The sequence below is a fragment of the Notothenia rossii genome, assembly GCF_949606895.1.
Source record: "Notothenia rossii genome assembly, chromosome: 7".
NCBI lineage: Eukaryota > Metazoa > Chordata > Actinopteri > Perciformes > Nototheniidae > Notothenia > Notothenia rossii.
The window spans coordinates 74,652,383-74,673,631 of NC_136905.1; the positions used below are offsets into that span (position 1 = coordinate 74,652,383).

General features: G+C 40.8%; 1 protein-coding gene across 1 annotated transcript in view; it reads right to left on the reverse strand.

Moving 5' to 3' along the window:
• Positions 1-17,123, reverse strand: part of myo10l1 (myosin X, like 1) — a 54,099-nt gene extending 36,976 nt beyond the window's left edge. The window contains exons 1-2 of the mRNA XM_079691988.1: positions 16,707-17,123; positions 3,376-3,474 (exon numbers count right to left, since the gene is read on the reverse strand). Coding sequence (XP_079548114.1) covers positions 3,376-3,474; positions 16,707-16,727 — 120 coding nt within the window. The 5' untranslated portion in view covers positions 16,728-17,123. The remainder of the gene's footprint in view (positions 1-3,375; positions 3,475-16,706) is intronic.
• Between the last annotated feature and the right edge of the window lie 4,126 nt (positions 17,124-21,249).

Sequence of the window (21,249 nt, forward strand, 5' to 3'; positions counted from 1 at the left end):
CAACCTGCAGATCACACACAAATCAATTTGAGAAAAGATGTAACAAAGATGTTTACACTGCCGACAGTCATTATTTCAAACAGTATGAACACATTCAACGCAGAATGCCTGCTCATTCATTTGTTTCCCTCGACCACGATGGTTGCCATCGTATGGACCGGTCACTGATGATGGCGATATTCATGTCCTTTTGAAGCACTTATTAAGCATTATTGATTGGGGTGTGGCCAAAAGTGCAATATTTTTCAAAATGTAACTGACAGAGAGCAGTGCTTTTGTCCTGTGTTTTTACACTCTGCCCATGGATTTTATTTTATTTCAAGATTTTGAATTACGTCGCTAAACTCCTTGAAAAGGTCCTCTTGGCTATAGTTCTCTCTGCATACTTCAATTGTATTGTGCTATTTTTGAAAAAGGAAAAAAAGAGAAATTACCTAAATGAATATATTCTGAATGGGTGACTGCCAACAACTTGCATTTCAATGACAACTCTAAATGACGATCCTACCTCAAGAAGCATGTCCTTGATCTGCTTAACCGAGATTCATTTTTAATAAAAAGCGATATCACAAAGGTAACCAAAGTATTTTTACTCTCACAGTAGCCTTTACTACTTTCTATTCTCTCACAGAATTATTCACAGTTCAAAGGCTGCTAATTTTGGTCAAACAGCAATTTGCCTATACAGTGCAACTACAAGGCTATCTACTGTATTTGAATGACAAAAGATGACACTCACCTTAAAATGTCCTTTGTATATTTCTATTTGTGTTAACTGTCGGAACTTGTCCAGGCATGTTAAGTAGGAGTGGACTTGAAATCCTTAACTGAAGGTGTAGATTAGAACAATGAAGTTATCAAGCCAATTGCATTACTTACTACAACTTGAATTTAGTTTTAAGTCAATTAACGCAGAAATCAGAGTTCAAATTACACACAATATTAAGTTGATGTAATTACCAACATTATTACGTCAACACAACTTATAAATTAATGTTTGCAACTTAAAATGTTTATCTAAATCAATTAACTCACATTTCTATCTTGAGGTGAAAGGTCGCCTGAATTCGTTTTTAGAGTGTAGAAGTGATTCAGACATCTGTCAATTATATCCCCTGGAAGTCTACCTTTGCAAAAAAAGTTCTCACATCTTTACATACAAAACAAAAGAAGAGTGTGTGGTGATTGTGGGTCACACAATAAATGAGACTGGAGCCATCTAGTAAACAATTACTGTTCAAAATATCGAAAGATCAATTTGTATGTAGGTACAAACGCCTGTCATGAGAAGAAATAAAACAATAGCCTGCCAGCATAACATCTACGGAACATCTTTGTATGATATTGTCTGTTTCATGCAAATTCACTGAGAGTAAAACATGACTATGAATGATGTAAATGCTCCCACGTAGAGTATACCCCTGGTAGTTGTGAGTTGTGCTGATTTGACATGAAGGCTTTTAGTTGCGTAGCCACTGCATTTGTAACCCAGAAATGGTAATGAAGTGAACTGGGTCAGGGCCTGTAGATACAGAACCAGAGAGACATGGCAGCTGGATGAAGAATATGAAAAAAGTAAAGATAAAGTCAAACCAGCCACATCCTGTTACATTTTGCAAAGTTCCTTGTTTCACCAGCCACCATTGCAGCGAGTGTTAAAATGCCTCGAGGGCTGCTCCTTGGACATTGGATTTAGAGATGTATTTATGATCATGGGAAGCAGGAAAAGAGCACCGGGGAGTGATGGAGAGCCTGGGACTGTTTGCATGGGTCAGGTCCTGTAACAGAGTTAAACCCCCCGTCCTGCTGATTCTCTATCAAATATTTACCACCTCCTGCAGAGCTAACATTTAAACACCAACAACAAGCAGCGAGGGGGGGGGGGGGGGGCAGAGCGAGGAGGAGAGAGCTGGGTGGGGGTGGGGGAGGTAAAGGACATTCATAATCCAGAGCGAAGAGAATTCCTACTCTATAACCAATCCTCTTTTTGGGAAAGGCCCGTCTGTGCCTTAGAGAGAAGCAGCTTTATCAAAAAGGCCGTGCTTTTAGAGCATCATTTGGCCATTTTATGTTTGAAAGGCCAACATGAATTCATAAAGGACAGCCTAGATGTGGATGTTCTTTGAGGGTATAAAGGAAGGATTGAGACTGTTGAAATCAGGCCAAAGAACCAAGTCTATTATTAGCTCCATCTAAACTCTGCCAACTGGAGCGCATGTGTGTGTTTGTGGGTGTACGTGTGTGCCAAACACATCAGCCATCAAAAAAACATTAAATCCAACGTGTGCATGTCCTTGCTCTGATACAGCAAACACACACTGATAATGAGATTTAAACATTCAATTACATTACTTAGACAGGGGTTTTGGAATTGAAGGGATGGAGCGGCCGCCTGGCTTTGCCATTTAGAACATCTGAAGGCAACGCACTCCTCCTGACATCCTGAAATGTGCATTTGTGCTCCCATAATTCTCTTCATCTATTCTAGCTCTCCTCTTGAGGCTGGATGTGTGTCAGAGATAAATCTTGCATATGTATGAGGAGAAAGAGGAGGAAGAGGAGGAAGGAACTGGGGCAGGAAAGTGGAGCATCATGTCCAGGAGTTTCTATTGATCCTAGCAGGAGAGGATGAACCTGCACAGCTGCTTCACCCTCACTCTGACCTTTATCGGAAGACTAATGCACAGTCCAGATGACAGATTACACCATGCTGCAGGTTATGCTAAACAGTCATTAAATCCTGGCTCCGTTTACTGTTTAAACTAATTGAATGTGTCGTAGAGTGTTTGCAATTTGCTTATATGTATTATGTGTGGTGATAAACAATAATATCATCATCACAGTTTAATCAAAACCTGCATAAAGGAGAGAACACATGCAGTGGCTTCTCAAAGGCAGCATCCACAAACAGTAATGTCCTTGGTTTCAAAAAGGCGTGGGACTTTTAATGCCTTCCCCTTGACGTTGATCATTTGAAAAATCTGTTAAACTGTTGAATCACTGCAACAGAGAGGGTATATGGAAACAGATTGCAGTAACACTTGTTACTGACCAATGCTCCAACACCCTCAGCTCCTGTGTCCAATGTTAGCTAAGTTGGATAAACGTATTTAGAACCAGGCGCTGGTAAAAACCTCCTGTAGGGTGGGATTTCCTCTTCGGCGAGCAACACTGTTAGCAGCCATGCAGGAGAGACGCTATGTGGAGTGCTTGGATTGTAAAACTCCAATCTTTCTATATCTTTGACTTTGTGGAAATCTGACACATTACAGATCATCAACAAAGGCATTAAATGTCTTGCAGGTTAAACATACAGTACGAGTCAAGCTGTCATCGTAATGTCGCTGCTCTTTTGTGTGTGTACGCAGCTCTTACCTCTGCATAGTCGGTTGTGAGGACAAGTGTTCCATCTCCACAGGAGTTGACTGTAGCGGGAACCAGTTGCTCCTTCTCTTTGACCCAAACACGGGCCCCCTGGATCAAAGACACACAAAGACTGAAGTTAAACATTGATATCAGTAGGAAAAGTAGTGTTTTATTACATAAAGTGCTGAACTCCCTAGTGACCGGAGTAGAGGTCTTCCGCCAAAGAACAAAACACCATCCAAACTACTTCTGCTCCAGCTTATTCAGACCTTTGACCCTAACAAAGTAAAGTCACAGATGAATGTATGTTAAGTGTGCATGGGTGAACAGATGTGTGTAATGATAGAAAAAGGCTGCAACATCTGGACTTTCTAGTAAGGTGAAGCAACAATGCTTGACGTATGTATGTGTGCATGTGTGTGTATTTATATGTTGGAGGGGGGTGACTCAGGGTCAGAGGAAGTGTGCTTCTCCGAGACCTTTCCACACAGACAAAGCCTTCTTTCACAAAGTCACTGACCTCCGACCTTCAACCCCTGAAGAGGGGCAGAACATAACGGAGGAGGGGACTTAAAAGGAAACCAGGGAGGAAGAAGAAGAAGAAGAAGAGGAGGCAGTCAATAAAGCTACTGAAGTACTGTAGGGACAGGAAATGGACCCATGCTCTCCCTTTAACGTGTATAATTTAGTGTTTTGCGGCAACACAGAATTGGTTTGGAATGTGCAATACCATGAAGTCTTGAAACACATCAACAACTGGTGTAAATGATATCACAATGAACAAATTATTTAGAATTGTGAATTTACCATAATTAATAAATGACCTATTAGGGTTGTTCTATATCTGTCAAAGTATTTCAAGTCTAGATTTGACATCCACAAAATAGGAAAACTATCTTGAAGCTAGAAGGGATTGAAAGGAATGTGTTATTTTCTTAAAATAACTCAATAACTGACAAAGTTGTAAGATTTGCGGCTTTTTCTCTTTTTAATGTCATGGATGGTACATTCAATATATTTGGGGTTAGGGGCTGTTTGTCTGACAAAATTGGAAATTGGAAATTGACCAACGCCTGAGAAGAAGATTGAGCACCAGAAGACTCTGAGGGACGCCAGATGTGCATTGGAATGAACTGAGCAGCAGAGGTCTGGAAATGAATTGTTTTAGCAACAGATGGTCCCTCAGCCTCAAGCATTCCCTGACCACTTTCATCTCGTTCATTTTACTTATCCTATCTTTTGATCTCTTTCTGTCTTTTCCTTGTACTACTATCTCAATCTGACACACAACCAATAATAATAATAGAAAATCAGTCGTGCCCCAGGCTGTAGAGTTAACCCGTCACAAGTCATTCACACTCACACACAGCGCACTATATATAAACACTGCTGGTTAGCTGAAGGTAAGGCTTAAGGGGAAGAATGTCTGAATGAATTTTAGATAGATAGTTTTAACACTGCTGGCTTTTGCCAAATATAAACTATAGTGTCAGTGACAGAAATGAAGATGCACACAACAAGCTCCTGGTCATACCAAACCATGTGAGGCTGTAGCTTTAAAACTCATGAGTTATTACATTGCACAAGGGAGCAAATTACACTTATTACAGTTATAGTATTACTGTAAAATCAACAAAACACATACAAATACAATAATGTGTATTGAAAGAATTATAAAGATGCCACAAAGGCTAAAAAAAACACAAATTGTGTGGTTTCTTTTGTAACTGTAGCTGTGTGAAAAAGTCAGTACAGAGACCTCCGTATGTTCGTTCACCAATTTTGATCCAGACTTAATTAACTCAGCAACGATTGAAATGCACTAACATTTTGTATAGCCTGTCATGGTTCCCAGAGGATGGACCCTGTCATTTCTTCATTCCCTAACCTTCCCTCATGGCCTAAGGTCGACATGTTTATTTCAAAACGTCTTGTTTATGAATGGATGGTTTGGCAGGTAGTTTCTCTCCTCAGGATGAACTGTTTAAACTTTGGTGACATAGGCTGTGTGGTGAGATTCAGGATAAGGAAAGCTATTATATGACCACCAGCTATACTTGATTTAACCACCACAGGAGAAAAGGTGGTTATGTTCTGAACAGCAATACTATGCACCTACTGACCAACAATGACTCACATGATAGCAAGTGCTAATGTATTTGATTAAATCGCTAACTAGGATATAAATAATGAGATTCAGGATAATACAAACGTAACATCATTTTAAATCACGGTGGTCCTGCTAATTAAATTAAGTTTAGCGTTAAACAACAACGCAGACAAATACAAATCAATAACTTGAATTTAGAATAAACGAATACAATGCATACGCGAGTTATTAACAAAAAGCACTTAACAGACAAACACAATCTAAGTTATAGACACCACAGAAAGTATAGCCAATGTGGATTTACAAAGTAATGTCAAAGTTAGCCAGAACGATGGTTATGCAGAGCCACAAAGCTTTGAAAACATACACAACTCCTTCTAGCTCAGCCTGTAGCTAGCAAGACGCACACAGCACTCGACAACACTTCAGAAATATAATACGTTTAGCTTGCCATGCTAACTTACAGTATTACTACAGCTCCTTCAGACAGGTGTTGTTTTGAAGCATGGACAGAGATGTTTGTTGTGATAACGGTGCATGCGACACACACGAGATGCTGCTATGATTTTTCCAAAAGCCTCCCTCTGCTCATTTTCACATCATTTGAAATGTATTAAACACGTTTATAGCGCTACTTTCGTTTGAGTTTTCTGAAGAATAGGCTACACGCATTTGTAGACTATCAAACCGTAACCATTTGTTATCGAAGGCTGATATGAGCGTCTGCATATGAGACGTTCAGGGGTCATCGGTCAATGTTAGCGTCTACTCTACCTATGCTTATGGTGCACTAGTTACAAATAATTTAAGGACGCCTTCTCTAGGCTTCAGTGGGCTACTTGTTCCTGTTTGGTGTTCCTCTGACTTTTTATCTAGCGCTATCATTAGATCAAAATGTGTGAAATACTTTGGTTTAGCTGTATTTTGTGTTTTTTTGCGAATTTGCCAAAGTTAGATTGTGAAAAAAAAATTCCATTTCATTCCAATTCACACCAGTCGCTGGGTGAACAAGCTTTATACATTATCTAGAATCACTTAAACAACTGAAAAATTAAAGAGCTTCCCTGTTGTGCGGTGCCCCCCTCCGCAGCTCTCTATTTATAGACCCCTCATACCTCCTCTAGATCTTCTCTCTCTCTCTGCAGTTTCCTCCCTACCTCCAGCTTGTCTGCCGGTCAGATTCCAGCACACAGAGCCATTATAAGCAGGGGTGCACATCACTTTTTTGCCCTGGTTCTCAAAGGAGCACCTGGAGATGTTGCTTGGTGCTCATCCTTAAAATGAAATAAACCGTAGCTTTTGAGGGGCTCTTGACTTTATTTGCCAGACACACGGCACTGAACACACATGCAGAGGTGAACATAGAACACACATGCAGTGAACATAACCAATAACCTACCATAGCCAATAACAAGTTAATGTAACTTATTTTATTTGTGTTGTTCATTCATATCTTATTTTACCTTAACATTTATTTATTTATTTTTGCATTTTTTTTTTTATCTCTCCAGTTTTAAAGGATATTTTTGGTTACTGTCCTATAGTATACATTGGAGTGATTTCAAAACTGCTTATCCCAATAATCATAAAGGAGTGCCTTGGAAATATGTGTTTGCATAAATTGTGACCAAACCGTTTGAACTTAGACTAAAGTTAACTATCTAAACACTCAGAGTCCTTTACCTCACTGAGCTGTAGTTGTCAGCCTCTCAGTCTGATTGGAGAGGACTCTCCCTCCACATTATTGTAGAAACATCTTCTTCTTATATCCGTTAGAGCAGCTAGCACCAGATTCTAATAACAACGGCGCCGGTACCGGTGCACCGCACCCTCCCTCTCTCCCACGCTGACTCGCATTTTGGCTGTGAGCTGCGCGCGCCAGATAAGCCAACATCCCCCATTTTCATCACTTAAAGCGTCCATCGTACCGGGCAAATGAAACGTGTAACCGAGGTGACAAGGGTGTTACATTTACTTAATTATGAATATTGTTACATCAAGACCAACAATTAGGATGAGCCCCAACGGTCAAAAAAAATGTTTTCCCTCCCAGAGCTGCCAGCGCAGCGCCTCCCCAGATCTGGCGCCCTAGGCGAAAAGTTATAACCCCAGGGCCCTCAGTTAATATGCAACTCGCAAATATCTTTCTCTCTCTCTCTCTCCTCTCTTCTCTCTTCTCTCTCCTCTCTTCTCTCTTCCCTCTCTTCTCTTCTCTGTCCTCTCTCTTAAATTCTTCCTTCTCTCTCTCCCTCTCTCTCTCTCAATGTTGGTACGCAAATTTGCCTTTTTTCAAATGACCCTGTATTTTTTGGCGGAGGTGCGCAAGTGCACCTGCGCACCAGTTATGTGCAGCCCTGATTATAAGGTTGGTGATGCTGTGACTAAATGACCATCTCGGCCTAAGGCTCACACACAGTTTACGGGTACTTCACTACATCCTGTTTGAACTGATACAATTACCCCACAAAAAACTCTGTTACTGGTATAGTATGCATAGGCTCATAACTTCTCCTTATGGGTTCCCTAAATAAGAATATAATTCATGTTTTTAACACTCTCTATCTGTCTCCTCTTTAGGTAAATTGGTATTAATTCCCAGATCGATGCACTTTGTCTGAGTTGCTCGTGTCTATCTCTGGGGAAAACGCAGCATCGGGGTGTTATAAATGACCCGCCAGCATTACAACCTACACCTACCAACACCATCACACTCATCCTCCCCTCCCCCCTCTCTATTACTGGCCCAGACAGACAGGAATGGCCATGCATGACAATAAACTCCAGTGCTTTCTGTGTGCAAAACTGGATGTATAGGGAAAACCTCTCGTCACCGTTTCTCACAATGAAATTCAAACCAAATTGCTGTCAAACCGAGGGCTCCAGCTTCATTCATCACTTTCTCGCCCAGCTCCATTAACCCTCAATTGTCACTATACCCTTAAATATGACCCCTGACCTTGTATCTCCCACTATGCTCTTTGGCCAACAGGAGATGAAAGAGTACCAACACACTCTGCAGAAAAAATGCTATCTGATGAATGACTTATTGCTAACCTGCAATTACTCTAAAAAAAACGTAAAAATGCATTATTTTAAGGTGAAGTAAGAAAATAATCACGTCTTGTAGGCCTTACCTTTATTAAAATAATGTATTGTTTTTAATAATCTACTGATTCTTAGCAGATCGCTCTCAAACCAAACTATAGACTGGACTGATTTGGATTGCCTAACAATAACAATTTTAAATTTAATAGATTACCAAATGCACATTCTCTTTGCTTTTTTTTATTGCTTTTCTGTTCAAACAAATACAGACATTTTGAAGCTGCATCAACACTCATATAATGCATGACATTTTAAAAAGCAATAAAGGAAAGAACCTAATCTGATTGACGGATTTTTCTTTTAAGATCACTTCCTATTTCAGTAATTTTATTTTCCTTATTGTGTAGGCATTACCATAACCATCTGTAAACCAGGAAATCTATACATTCAGCCAAAAATATTTAGTATTCAAGTTTATATTTATGGGTTTGAAGATCAACCTCTACTGCTTCTTATAAGTTTCCTCCATGTATCAAGGACTCAATGCAGAGTTAAGGTTGGCAGGATTTATTCTATTGTGGAAGGACTATTCCGAAAATCCTGACCATCTAATAATCTTTCATTACTGAACATACAAAAGAGAGAGTCTCCAGAGCATTCAGCCTAGAGCCCTGAACAGCTGTATGCGTGTGTGTCTCTGTGAGTGTGTGAGTGTGTATACCAGATAAAGGGCTTGTTTCTGCTCGGGCAATCACATGGACGCCAGTGCCATTTGATTGAGGCATTGCCCTGGAGAGGGCCTCTGATGATGGACTCCTCCCTCTGAGCGACACTCACGCCCCAACAAACCCAAACATATGATTAATGTCTGCAGGCATATACACAATTGTAAGATCAAACTGAACACTCAGCAGTCACACAACTGAGCATTCAATACACCTTGTTACATAAAAACACACACAAACACAAGCAGCACGTACAGATGCAAATGCTCTGAATGTGTATATCTACTATAGTGGTAAATGCTGTCTCAAAAATCTATGCTGGTGATTCAGTTGATATGGGAAAAGATAAAATAAATCAAGGGCAAGGAAAAGAAGAGAAGGGCACAGCGATTTGAGAGCAAAACTAAAGGTCCCTTTAAACTGTGCAATCTTGGGCTGTCTGAGACAAAGGTGACAGGCTTTGGTCGTCAATCGACAAAAAAAGAAGAAAAAAGACCAAAGCCTTACAATCTCACAGTCAAAAAAGCAGACAAAAACAGTATGGAACGACACAGAATACACTAGCGTGCTACTTTTAACGCTTTTTAGAGTATCGTTAAATTGGGAAAAACAGCCAACAAAAATTATGTAGCAAAAACAAAGTCCTGAGGGAAATATTGAATGGAAATTCCTTCAATAACTGTATAGTCAATCTAATTGAAGACCACAAATGTAAAACTTAAACTCGAGAGGAAAACTCAGGGGCTTGTTAAAGTAAGATACATCCTCTGGGAACCGCAAATGTCTGTCAATCCATGTTATACATAGGATTTGTTTGAGTTGACTATGACAGGGGTTCTCAAACTTTGCCATGCCAAGGACCCCCATATAGCATTATCCTCTGGCGGGGACCCCCCTGTTGCAATTTTTCTTTTAAATGATGTGTACAAGTGCCTCCCGATGGAACATGCAGTGCGTTGCCACTACATTTGGGGCCTTCTGCCTGATCGAAGCTGTCACTCCGCTTTCTTTGCCTGTCATAGCCCCACTGCCCCATCTGAACACCCACACAACAAGACCAGTCAAGTCCGTCTGAGATGATGTACTCATTTCAGATTTGGAAAATGTCTCTTCATGTGGTCCTAGTGCTTTGCAAAATAATATTTCCTCAACAAAGTTGTTTTCTGAAATAAATACGATGCAAGCAATTCTGCGACATTTGCTATCCGTGCTCTCATCCAGCTGCAGAGCGAAACATTCACTAGCTCTCACTTGCTCCAAAAGCTGAGCAAATTTTCACTCGCAGTAGCGGCAGCTCGATTCTGATTGGCTTGAAGGGCAGTCGTGCGATTCAAAAACAAAAAATATTAAAAAATTGGCATCAAATAATAACATAAAAATCAAACAAAAAATCAAACTTTAAAAAAAAAAAAATCCTGTTTCCCTCAAACTTTGAGTGACCCCCCTTGCGCCCCCTGGCAGCCCCCCAGGGGGTCGGGGCCCCCACTTTGAAAAACACTGGACTATGATTTACGATGTACATGAATGACACAAACAGAACGAGACAAAGACCTAATTCACAGGAACGTAAGCCTTCCGACTAACAATGACAGACAATGGTGATGATAGAAGAACACACACAAAAAGTAGCAAATGGGACAGAAAGGTTATAGTAGAAGAAGGTGCAGGAGACACAGATTGACAGACAGATGAATAAATGATGACAGGAACAGCTGACCAGTAAGCAGCTAAAGGAAGGAGCCTAAAGACCAGCATGGAGGCGGGAGGCCACAGCAGGATCTCTGGAGAGACTAAAGGTCAAGGTGCATTTAGAGATGACTTTGACTGTCTGTGTCTCTGTCAGTCTGCTTTTGTGAACTCTTTAACTACAGTTACCTCTACCACAGTGTTAAAACAGCCGAGACACATATCCGACACCCACAAAACACAACAGGCATCAATAATTCAACAAATATCTTCAGTGCAGTTCCGCTGCCATTCTATCCCGATTATTTTCTGTGTTTCAAAACGTATCCAAAAAAATGTAGCAAACAGGTATGTGTTTTAAACCGAAACCAAATGCAAAATCAACTATCAAGTTCTGCTCTCCCAACAATGATGGATGTCTTCGAGGACAATGGATGTGGCTGTTGGAGTTTTAAATGCTAATGTGAGTTAATCAGGCGAGAGGGGGAGGGTGCTCAGGCCAATGTCTATCCTGGATGTAGAAATTGTTGTAATTTATGTTAAACAATTTCCCTGTGATAGCTTGACATTTATATTTATAAGCTTATAAAAAATACTGTCTTTACTAATGTTTAGTCTTCTATGAAAGTGTACAAGGGCCATTGTAGATACAAAATACTGAGCAGTTTATATTCACATTCAAAATTCACATTAATAGTTGTCGTAGTAGTATTATGGTACAAAAAATCTCATATTTTCCAAGAATAAAGTACCAAATGTAATAGAATAAAACCCAACCATCAATCTCAACCATCCGGAGAGGCAGTATCCCATTGGACGTCTGTTGTGGAGCTCAGGGTATTTGTGGCAATAAGGTCCTTTTTCTGTAAAAGCCCTGTTTGAAGCATTGGCTGTCATGGAGACTATCATCCATAAAGCCGGTGAACTTCTGAGTCTCTTACTTTAAAGGGGCTCACTGCTTTTGACGATTTTCACAACATTTCTGTGATAAAGGTCTCTGATCTTCTCTAGTGCAGCTCGGCCTGTGTCAGGGACCCAAACTGTGTCAGTAATATTCCATTAAAGATGATAATACAATCAGGACAGCGAGGCTTTCAGCAGATTATGGCGGCGGGAAGGAGAGCAACAACATGTGTTTATGTGAGTGGGTGGTTGAGTGTGTGTCTGTGTCTGTGTGTGTGTGTGTGCGTGCGTGTCACCTTTACTATATGAGTCACATCTGTCAGTGCAAGAGATTACCGATGAAGTAAATGCTGCATTAATTTAAACTAAAACATCTGGGGAACAAAACACGGAAAAGGTAAACATATAAATGTTTCAAGTTATTAATCAAACACATTTTTTCATCAAAGTTAAAGATGGCTAACTATGGTTTTCAGTAAAAAAAAATATCAGCAGACTGATTGATAAACAACTAACAACTACCTTTGAAATTGCCTTTTTAATCTTTTCTTTCCATCTCTTTGAGAACAATCAAATATTTGGTCTAACAATATACACACACACAGACGGAGAACCCATCAGATGTGCCACAGCGTTTTAAAACATGAGTGCATCATATTTGGCTGCTTTACTGCTATTCTGGAATATCTGGAGCTTTAGACCGATAACTTTTTGATCTGTCCTAAATTCCAAAACAAACTCATGAATGATTTATCCAAAGTAAACCAGCTCAGAGCTTGGATAAAGGCAGGAAGGAGATAGCAGCTGTTAATGTGTGTGTGTGTGTGTGTGTGTGTGTGTGTGTGTGTGTGTGTGTGTGTGTGTGTGTGTGTGTGTGTGTGTGTGTGTGTGTGTGTGTGTGTGTGTGTGTGTGTGTGTGTGTGTGTGTGTGTGTGTGTGTGTGTGTGTGTATCTGTACTGTGCAAATCCTCTTTGAGAGGCCAGTTTTGAGCAGTCTGCTAATTATCACATTCTCTCTGATCTTGGATTAAACTACAGTCGCACAACCCCACCCCCACCAACACCCTGGCAACAAGACTCCACGGCAACAGTGTGGAAACAGAGCGCCATGAAAACAGCGTCTCTCCTCCAAGCATTGGTGGATGCTGGGAGATGTTATTCAGGTGGAGAGGATTGTGGGATATGCTGTCCTATATAAATATTGTATTTATTTCCTGCTTAATTTAATTCAAATGTGTATTTCTTGTTTTTAAATGAGATTTGTGATTTGGGGTTTTATATACAAATATTTGACTTCACTGTACTATATATACATTGGAAAAGGGAGTATGTTTTTACAGTTAGTCCATAAAACTGAAGCAATCTGGGGAAAAAACATAAATATTCAAGCGTGGTGACGCTAATGTATGATATTATGCACTCTTTGAAGCAGTAATGCTGCTATTTAAACATTCTGCAACCATCACCTATCTTAATGTACATGTAATTATTCATTGTAAAATACTGCTGAGTATCATATGATCTTCTGAATCGACCACTCATCACTTTTATTTCTGACACTTGGTCACACTCAGATTGTTGTTTTTCATTGTATGCTAATCTTTGAACAATAAAGTAATCTGAGCAGAAATGATGAATCTCGTACCAAACTTTAAATTTAATATATTTGGCTACTTGGGCTTTTGTACACCAAAATAAGGCTAATCTATTTTGTTAAGTATTTATCGTGATATACATTATCAGTCCATTGCCAAGTTCCATAACTGCCCAGAAGATGTTGTTTAATTCACACACTGTAAAATCAATTTGATGTGTTTTTTAAAGTAGCAGAGCAGTCCTCTTACACCTACACATAGAGAACAAGCAGGAGATAGATAGACAGGATAGACAGAGCTGGAAACATGCCAGAAGGAAGAGAGACAGGTAGGGCAGCAGTGAGAGTGCTTGGTTGACAGAGACAGAGAAGCGAGTGGCCGCAGGGAGAGATGGAGCATCAAAGGGAAGGGAAAAGAGCAGAGAGAGAGAAACGAAGCTGATGCAGCTCCTGAGCAGAACAAATGTGTTTGGAGCTGCTGAATATAGGTCACACATCTCCAGTGACTGTTCCCTTCCCTCCACTGAACCAGCTTCCTGCAGCAACCACTTCATGCTAAATCCTGCATAATTTGGACCGCAATCTAGGGACTGTTAAATGAATACGCTTTTTGGTGATGAAGAAATTACTGAATTGTTTGCTCCTATTAAGACACCATATAGTTCAAACGTAGAAGCTGCTTTCTGATGTGTTAGTTTGTTAAGAGTTCCACAGCTTATGTGCATGCAGCAATATATAGGCCTACTTATGATTAATATTTTACTCTTCTTTGCATAAAGAATCAACCTCAGTGTGAGAAAGCTTTTATTGTTATTCTCAGGAGAGGGTGTAGTGGCCACTCAACAAATTGCAGAGCATGAATTATTATTTACAGCCTGTTACGTTACACAGACTGAGGGGAAACAACAAGCGAAGAAGAAGAGGAGAGGACTGTGTGCCAGGTAAAGCAGGACAGAGAAAAAGGCTATAAACAGCCGATATGATACAACAGCAATGACAGCGGGATTTAGATCATGTGTGAAAGCGGTTCTTTCCAAGTTCACACCTGTCTATCCCCCAGTTATCGGTTCATGGTGCACCTGCAATCCAGTCCCAACCTTTCAAACACACACCAACACTAACACACAGCGTCATGCATCATCAGACCATGCAGAATATACGGTCCCCTAAAAATATCTGAACACAGAATCAGCACGGTGAGCAGTTTCTGTATGGGATCACATTCAAGGATCTATAGGTTATGTCTTTAAATATATTATTATGTCAGTCCCACACTAAAAGACATTCAGTTTTTTAAGACACTAAACGAAGAAAAGCAGGAACATTTGATCCATATTTGAGAGGCGGAAAGTTGTATTTTCTTCCATTTTCACACACTGCTTAATAATCTAAATATGATTGTTCAGCTAGATAAAATGACTAATTGCAGCTCAACAATACTTTATACTTTCACTGTCACTTCTAATGTGTGCCAAAAAGTATCCTCTAACTTTTCACATGTACAGTATGTGTATTTTGTGTTGACCTAACTAGAAAAATAAACATTTTGTTTGTATTTACATAATATCATTATGTGCCATTGCAACTATAATCCACTACTAACCCATCCACTTTGAATTTGAGGGGATTATACAGTAGTCTGCTGCCACCTGACATTTCATGCTTGGCTAGTCAGCCAGCTATCATATTTTCTGCCTGGGTTGAGAGGGAGAGGTCAGCTGTTCACTCTTTTCTGGTTTAAAGCATGAAGACAAGACTAGGAACACAGGGATGTAAGACTGAAGCATGGAGCGATGAAGATTACAGAGGAATAACACTTAATGTCTGCTGGACAGACACATCCCAAGAGGATTGATTACTCAGTGGCCGACTGCATGAAGTCATGTTTCTGGGTATCAGATATGCAGTTCATTCAGGACTGCAGGCCTGGACATCATAACTCAATAAGTCACTCCATTTTCAGGTCCCACATAGGCTTTTAGTCTGGCCTGTGTCGGGCTTCAGGGTTGGCGATGTGGTGGTCGGCCAATCGATGCAATGATCAATATATTACCAACAGAACGATGGGAAATGGAGCAGGACAGATGGTTGTTAGCTGTTTATGTATGATCATCCAAACAGCTAACATTTCCTTTTCGTAATGTTAATATGCATTATTACCGGGATTCAATAGATCTCTTGCCTTGGACAGCAGTGCTCACCAAAGGCCTTGCACCCAAACAAGCACTCATAGACTAATAAATGGCTTGACATCACTGCCAATGTGAGAGGCATTTAAACCCATATCAGATTAACTTAAGAGGGGGGAGGATAAGTAGCTTGGATAGGACGGATATTGGCATCAAAGTCAGCAGAGAAGACAATGTATGTGCCACTAAATGGTGAGTGTGGACCAAAACCAAATGAAAGAAAAGGGAGGGGAAGGTGATAGCTTAATGAACACCCTACATAGAGGGAGAAAGACAATTGAGAGGTAAATTGAATGGACAAGTCATCAGGCTCGCAGGCAGAATTATTTGTTTGTCATATAAATGCCAGGATGCTGGAGGTGAAAGCCTGAATGCTTTTCCAGTGGAGGAATGAGCAGGAGGCTGAATCAACAGTTTTACCTCATATTCATACCGGTTATTAACCATTTGTCTCACCTAGTCTGTTCCAACATAGACAACCCTCCTCCCCCTCCTCCTTCACCCCCTCCCCACAGCCTTGTACCGACCCATACCCACCCATGGATGGCTGATCCAACCCATTCACAGAGCACTCAAAAAGCACAAAAAGGGTCTTGTAACAGCAGCATGATGTGGGAGGGCTGTTGCTGTGTGTCAACACGGTATACCCTCCGATAACAGATTGGCTTTAATCCGAGAGCCAGTCGTATGGATGCAAAAGCCCTGTCAGCTCTCGTTTGGCCAATTTATCTGCGGCTCTGCTTAGAATTAATTCACCAAGCCGGTCGGCATCCAGGCCCTGGTGTTCCGCAGTGATAATAAAATAAACAAGGGTGTTGATTTCATTTTCAATCGACATAGACCTGCGGTTAAGGCACAGGCCTATTCTGTGTGGGTTTGGTTGGGAACAGTGATGAATGGTTCCAGTCGACGGAAGCAGAGCAACACCTGCCATAACCAAATTCAATACAAATTGAAATTAAAAAGGCATAAGCTTATCACACAGGGCCGTGTATCGGTGGAGATCTGGGCGGAATCCCACCGTAAAAGACGTGATCTGACATTAATGTTAAGTTCGATAACAGTGATACACATTCACCATTGCTTACCTCTTTGAAAAAACCCTCCATCCTCCCTACTCCTCCCAGACGTCGCGCGCCCGGCCCGGCAGAGCGCAGACACCGGGTCCAGTCTCCGGTGCGCAAATCTCGCCCACCGAGGAGTGAGCGTGTTGGTCAAGATGGGGGAAAGGTAGCGGTGCCTCCGTGTTGATGTTTCCCATTCACCGAGCGTTATTCTTCATACTCGGAATGGCTCAGTGGCTCAAACACACCTCAGCAGCGTCCGGGCTCTATGCGCAAAAAGCCACATGAGAAAAATCCAAGGAGGCTGTGATGAAAAATTGAAAATGTCCACGCGAGGGATCCGTCGAAAGAGCTCTAATTGAAGAGCATCGGTGTTCCAGGCCTGCCTCTTTTCGGTGTAACAGTGTCTGTGTGTGTATGAATACGTGAATGTGTGTGTGTGTGTGTGTGTGTGTGTGTGTGTGTGTTTGTGTATGTGTGTGAGAGGCTGTGCGAGCTTGACGCTGCCCTCCTCACACACGGGGCGGTGCATACACAGCCTCCTCAAACATAAATCACACACACACACCCCGACACACACACACACACACACACACACACACACACACACACACACACACACACACACACACACACACACACACACACACACACACACACACACACACACACACACACACACACACACACACACACAGGGCAGACATGTAAATTGAAGTAGGTTTTATAGCTGTGGTCAACCCCCTGACAACATCTGGATTATTTTCTTCTCCAATCAGTAAAAAGGCATTTTTTAGTTTTGTGTAGGAAAGTAGTGGCTTGGGTTGGTGACCAGCCCCAGACATATGTAAGAGGCTCTGTCCCACTTGGCCCAATTACAGGTGTTGATCCTGAAATGACCCAGATTGGACATCAGCAGCACCAGGGTGTTGGATTGTATACAGCGGTTGGGTAAAAAAAGAGGAAAGAGGATTTATGCAAAAGCAACCTTAAGGAGAGTATATCTCAATGTTGTATGGATTTATTACTTGGGTTATTCATTGAATACTAAATACATCTGTTTGTTGCAACTCATAGACCTTTATACATTTACAACAGTGTGATACATATATTGTTGCCCCTATGTGCCTACTTTGCATTACAATATCCAGTAGAGATGATTGTTGTCAGATAAAATAATAGATTTTGACATGTTGGCTCCAGTGGACACGAATATGTAACAACACAGAAGAAGAAATCCCAGTTTCACTGACTGAGATGATGTCTAAATTAGCCATGAGGCAAGAGCTGTCAGCCAAATTCACTTTCATGTGTATCTCAATTCCCACAAAGAGAGAGAGAGTGAGAAGGGGAGAGTATTTCTAAATGATCTTTCCTAAAAAGGCCTACCTCTTTGCAAAGTAGGAGGAGGAGGAGGAGGAGGAGGAGGCTAGGTTACAGGGATAGTCAGAGCCCCTATAGGGTGAAAAATGATATCTCACAATACACACACATGTGCACACAGGACAGCAGGGGGTAAACACCCCAATATCAAGAATAATAACACACATTGTCCCCAGAGACACCCGTTTGTACGAATGAGGTAGAAATGGATAGACAGCTGCGGGTTATGTGATGTGGACCGTGTGTGGTTTTATTCTCCAGTTCAGAAGACCAAGCTGCGGGGGCCAGGTGCAGCCATCAGGAGCCCAGTGTGGGGAGGCCTCTTTGGGGTAAAGTATTGTGAAGCTCAGCCTGTTCCCTCTGGAGACCTGGAGGTAAAGAGGGGGCTTCCTGTATGCAAGCCTGGAAATGTTATTCAACTGTGCCCTCCATCTTCACCAGGGAGACAGTTAAAAAGCTAGCCCCAACAACAGGCCCCTGTCCTGTATGTTAGAAGTGTGTGCATGTCTGTATGGCCACACACATATACACGTACAGTCAGGAAATGAGACCTACGCTTTATAATCTCTAATATGAAATAGCTTTAGAGGATTACCCCCCTTTCACAAAATAAAATAAAAAATAAATATTGACTCGATTACTTGTATGGTTAACCTGCAGCAGCACAGAATGTGCACACTTCATCGTACACTGTTAGCAAAACATTTCTGAAGGAGTATTGTGTAAACAGAAACCAGTACATGTTCCATAATCAGAACCCCGAATCTTGATGATCAAGATTTCTAAGTAATGTTGTAAACATTTTCACAGTGACACACAGTATAGTATTATTGCGTATTATGTTAATTGATCTGAAATTATCAAAACATTACGTTCATATATGATTTTTCATTGTCAGAGAAAGGTGTAAAGATTCAGTTACATGAATTAAAAACTATTATCGATGCTATGTTGTAACCAGAAGCAGTTTTTCACACAGGACTAACAGCAATGTCAACATGATTAGGTGGCCTGCTGCAGCACTTACACATCATAATGGACTCTCTAATTATCTCTATTGTTTTCTCAGAAGTGTTCCTTTTACATTTTAATGAAGCCCCACTCTAAAGGACACTGACAAAATGGAGATTTATATTCTCCCTTTGTTGGATATGTTTGATAGTCTAGAAAGTGTCAGGGTTGAGTGAAGCAAGCAGGACCCAAATGCAGATTTCACAGATAATACCTTTATTTCAAGGCCAAAATGTCAAAGACAGAACTCTTCCCAGTGAACACAGTCCAACAACAACAAGGAACTCACAAAGACTAACAGAAAACACAGAACCTAAATGCACACAGGACTAATCAAACAAACACGAGACAGGTGAGGAGGGAGGAGAAAACACAGGCGCACCAGGTGAACACAATCGGGTAATCAGGAAGGAGGGAAAACAGACAGAAAGCAACAGGCAAGACAGGGGGTGAACACTTTTCAAAATAAAACAGGAAACCAAAGACAGAAAAAGACAAGAAAAAACACAACACAGACAGATCGTGACAGAAAGTACTGTGTAAACCATTCATGATATGCAAAAAAATCCCAAATGCACCAAAATATGGAACCAAATTCTAGTTTAGCTGTATTTATTTTGAGCATTTATTTTAAAGGAATTAAGGCAACACAACACAGGAATCATTCAGTGTTAAGTAGAGCTAAATTGGTTATTTGATTGGTCAATTAGCCGATTATTCTTATCATCATTTAATAAATTAAGTCATTTATCAAGCGATCACTTATCTGGTTTCAACCTCCGAAATACAGTATCGGGTTTTTAAACAGTTTTTTAGTGGATGTCTGACAAAACTTTAGATTGAGTTCTGTGATACACATCTTTACTATTTCCATTTTACCACATCAATATTGCTTAAACTCTCATATTGTTTGCACTTAACCACCCCTCCCGACTAGTAATAATGGATGCATGAAGTAAATGCTCTCAACATATTTTTGATTTAGGTCTGCATGAAAGTCAATAGCAACCAAATGCAACAGCCACACATTTGCACAAAAAGTCCCTGGAGTGGAAATGCAGAGGGGGGGTCGCTGCTGTCTGTGATTACATGCCTAAAAGCCATCGACCCAACTCATTCAGCATGCGGGAACATACACACGCATTGAAATACACAGACATAAAAAAGTCTGGGCTATTCAATTGTTATTACCATGACAACACAAGGACTGAGTGACCCTCAGCGATGAATTGTGGGATAGATTTTGTTCGCTGCGAGTCAGAAGAAGAACTCTGCTTATTCATCTAACCACAGCACTCCCTCTCTCTTTCTCCTTGATGTCTCCTTCTCCTATTACTGTTACACTGAAAATGTGTGTGGGCTTTAAATCAGAGAGGAGTGTGTGTTGTGGACAGATCATCGATAAGTGCTCTGGTTCTCTGAGTGAAAACGCAGACAGATTACTGAAGAGCTCAAAGCTGAGCCAACCCATTGCATGGATCTCTCTCTCCTTATATGACACCGACAACACTTACATATTAACCACGAGCATATCATTCCACACATGTATCTGGTAATTGGTGTGCATCTGTGCATCTGTGTGCATGTCATATGTTGCATGCATTAATCAGGCATCACTCACAATGTCACAGCCAATCAGTTTTATCACCGGAGCGTCCATAAATCTCTCTTCATTTATTAACCTCATTCTCTTTCGGTCGCCCCTCTTCTGTGACCCGTCGCTGTCCCTGCAGAGTGGTCAGTTTATGTCTGAAAGGAAATGCTGAATCAAAGGGATGCAGTGAAACTCATTGTGTCCAGATTGATTATCAACCTTACTATGTACTGGTTAACCGGTGAAATGGGGCAATCCAAAGCAAGGCCTTGAGGCTAAATTTGGTACTCGACAAATACTCTCTTTTGGTTTTGAAATGGCCCCAGAGAAACAAAGATGCATTGTTTGGTGTAATGTAATGAAATGGGATAAACTTCACAAAAACGTTCTAAAATGTATACTATTGTAATTGAATCTCTATTGTAATCTCCAATACTTCAAACTAAGTCACTCTTCTGGCAGTACAATACATATGTTACATAACTGCAGCAGCTTTATTAAAACCTTCTATTAATCAATCTACATTATGGTTTATGTGGTTCACAACGAGAACAACTCACACTCCCTCTTGAGGAAATG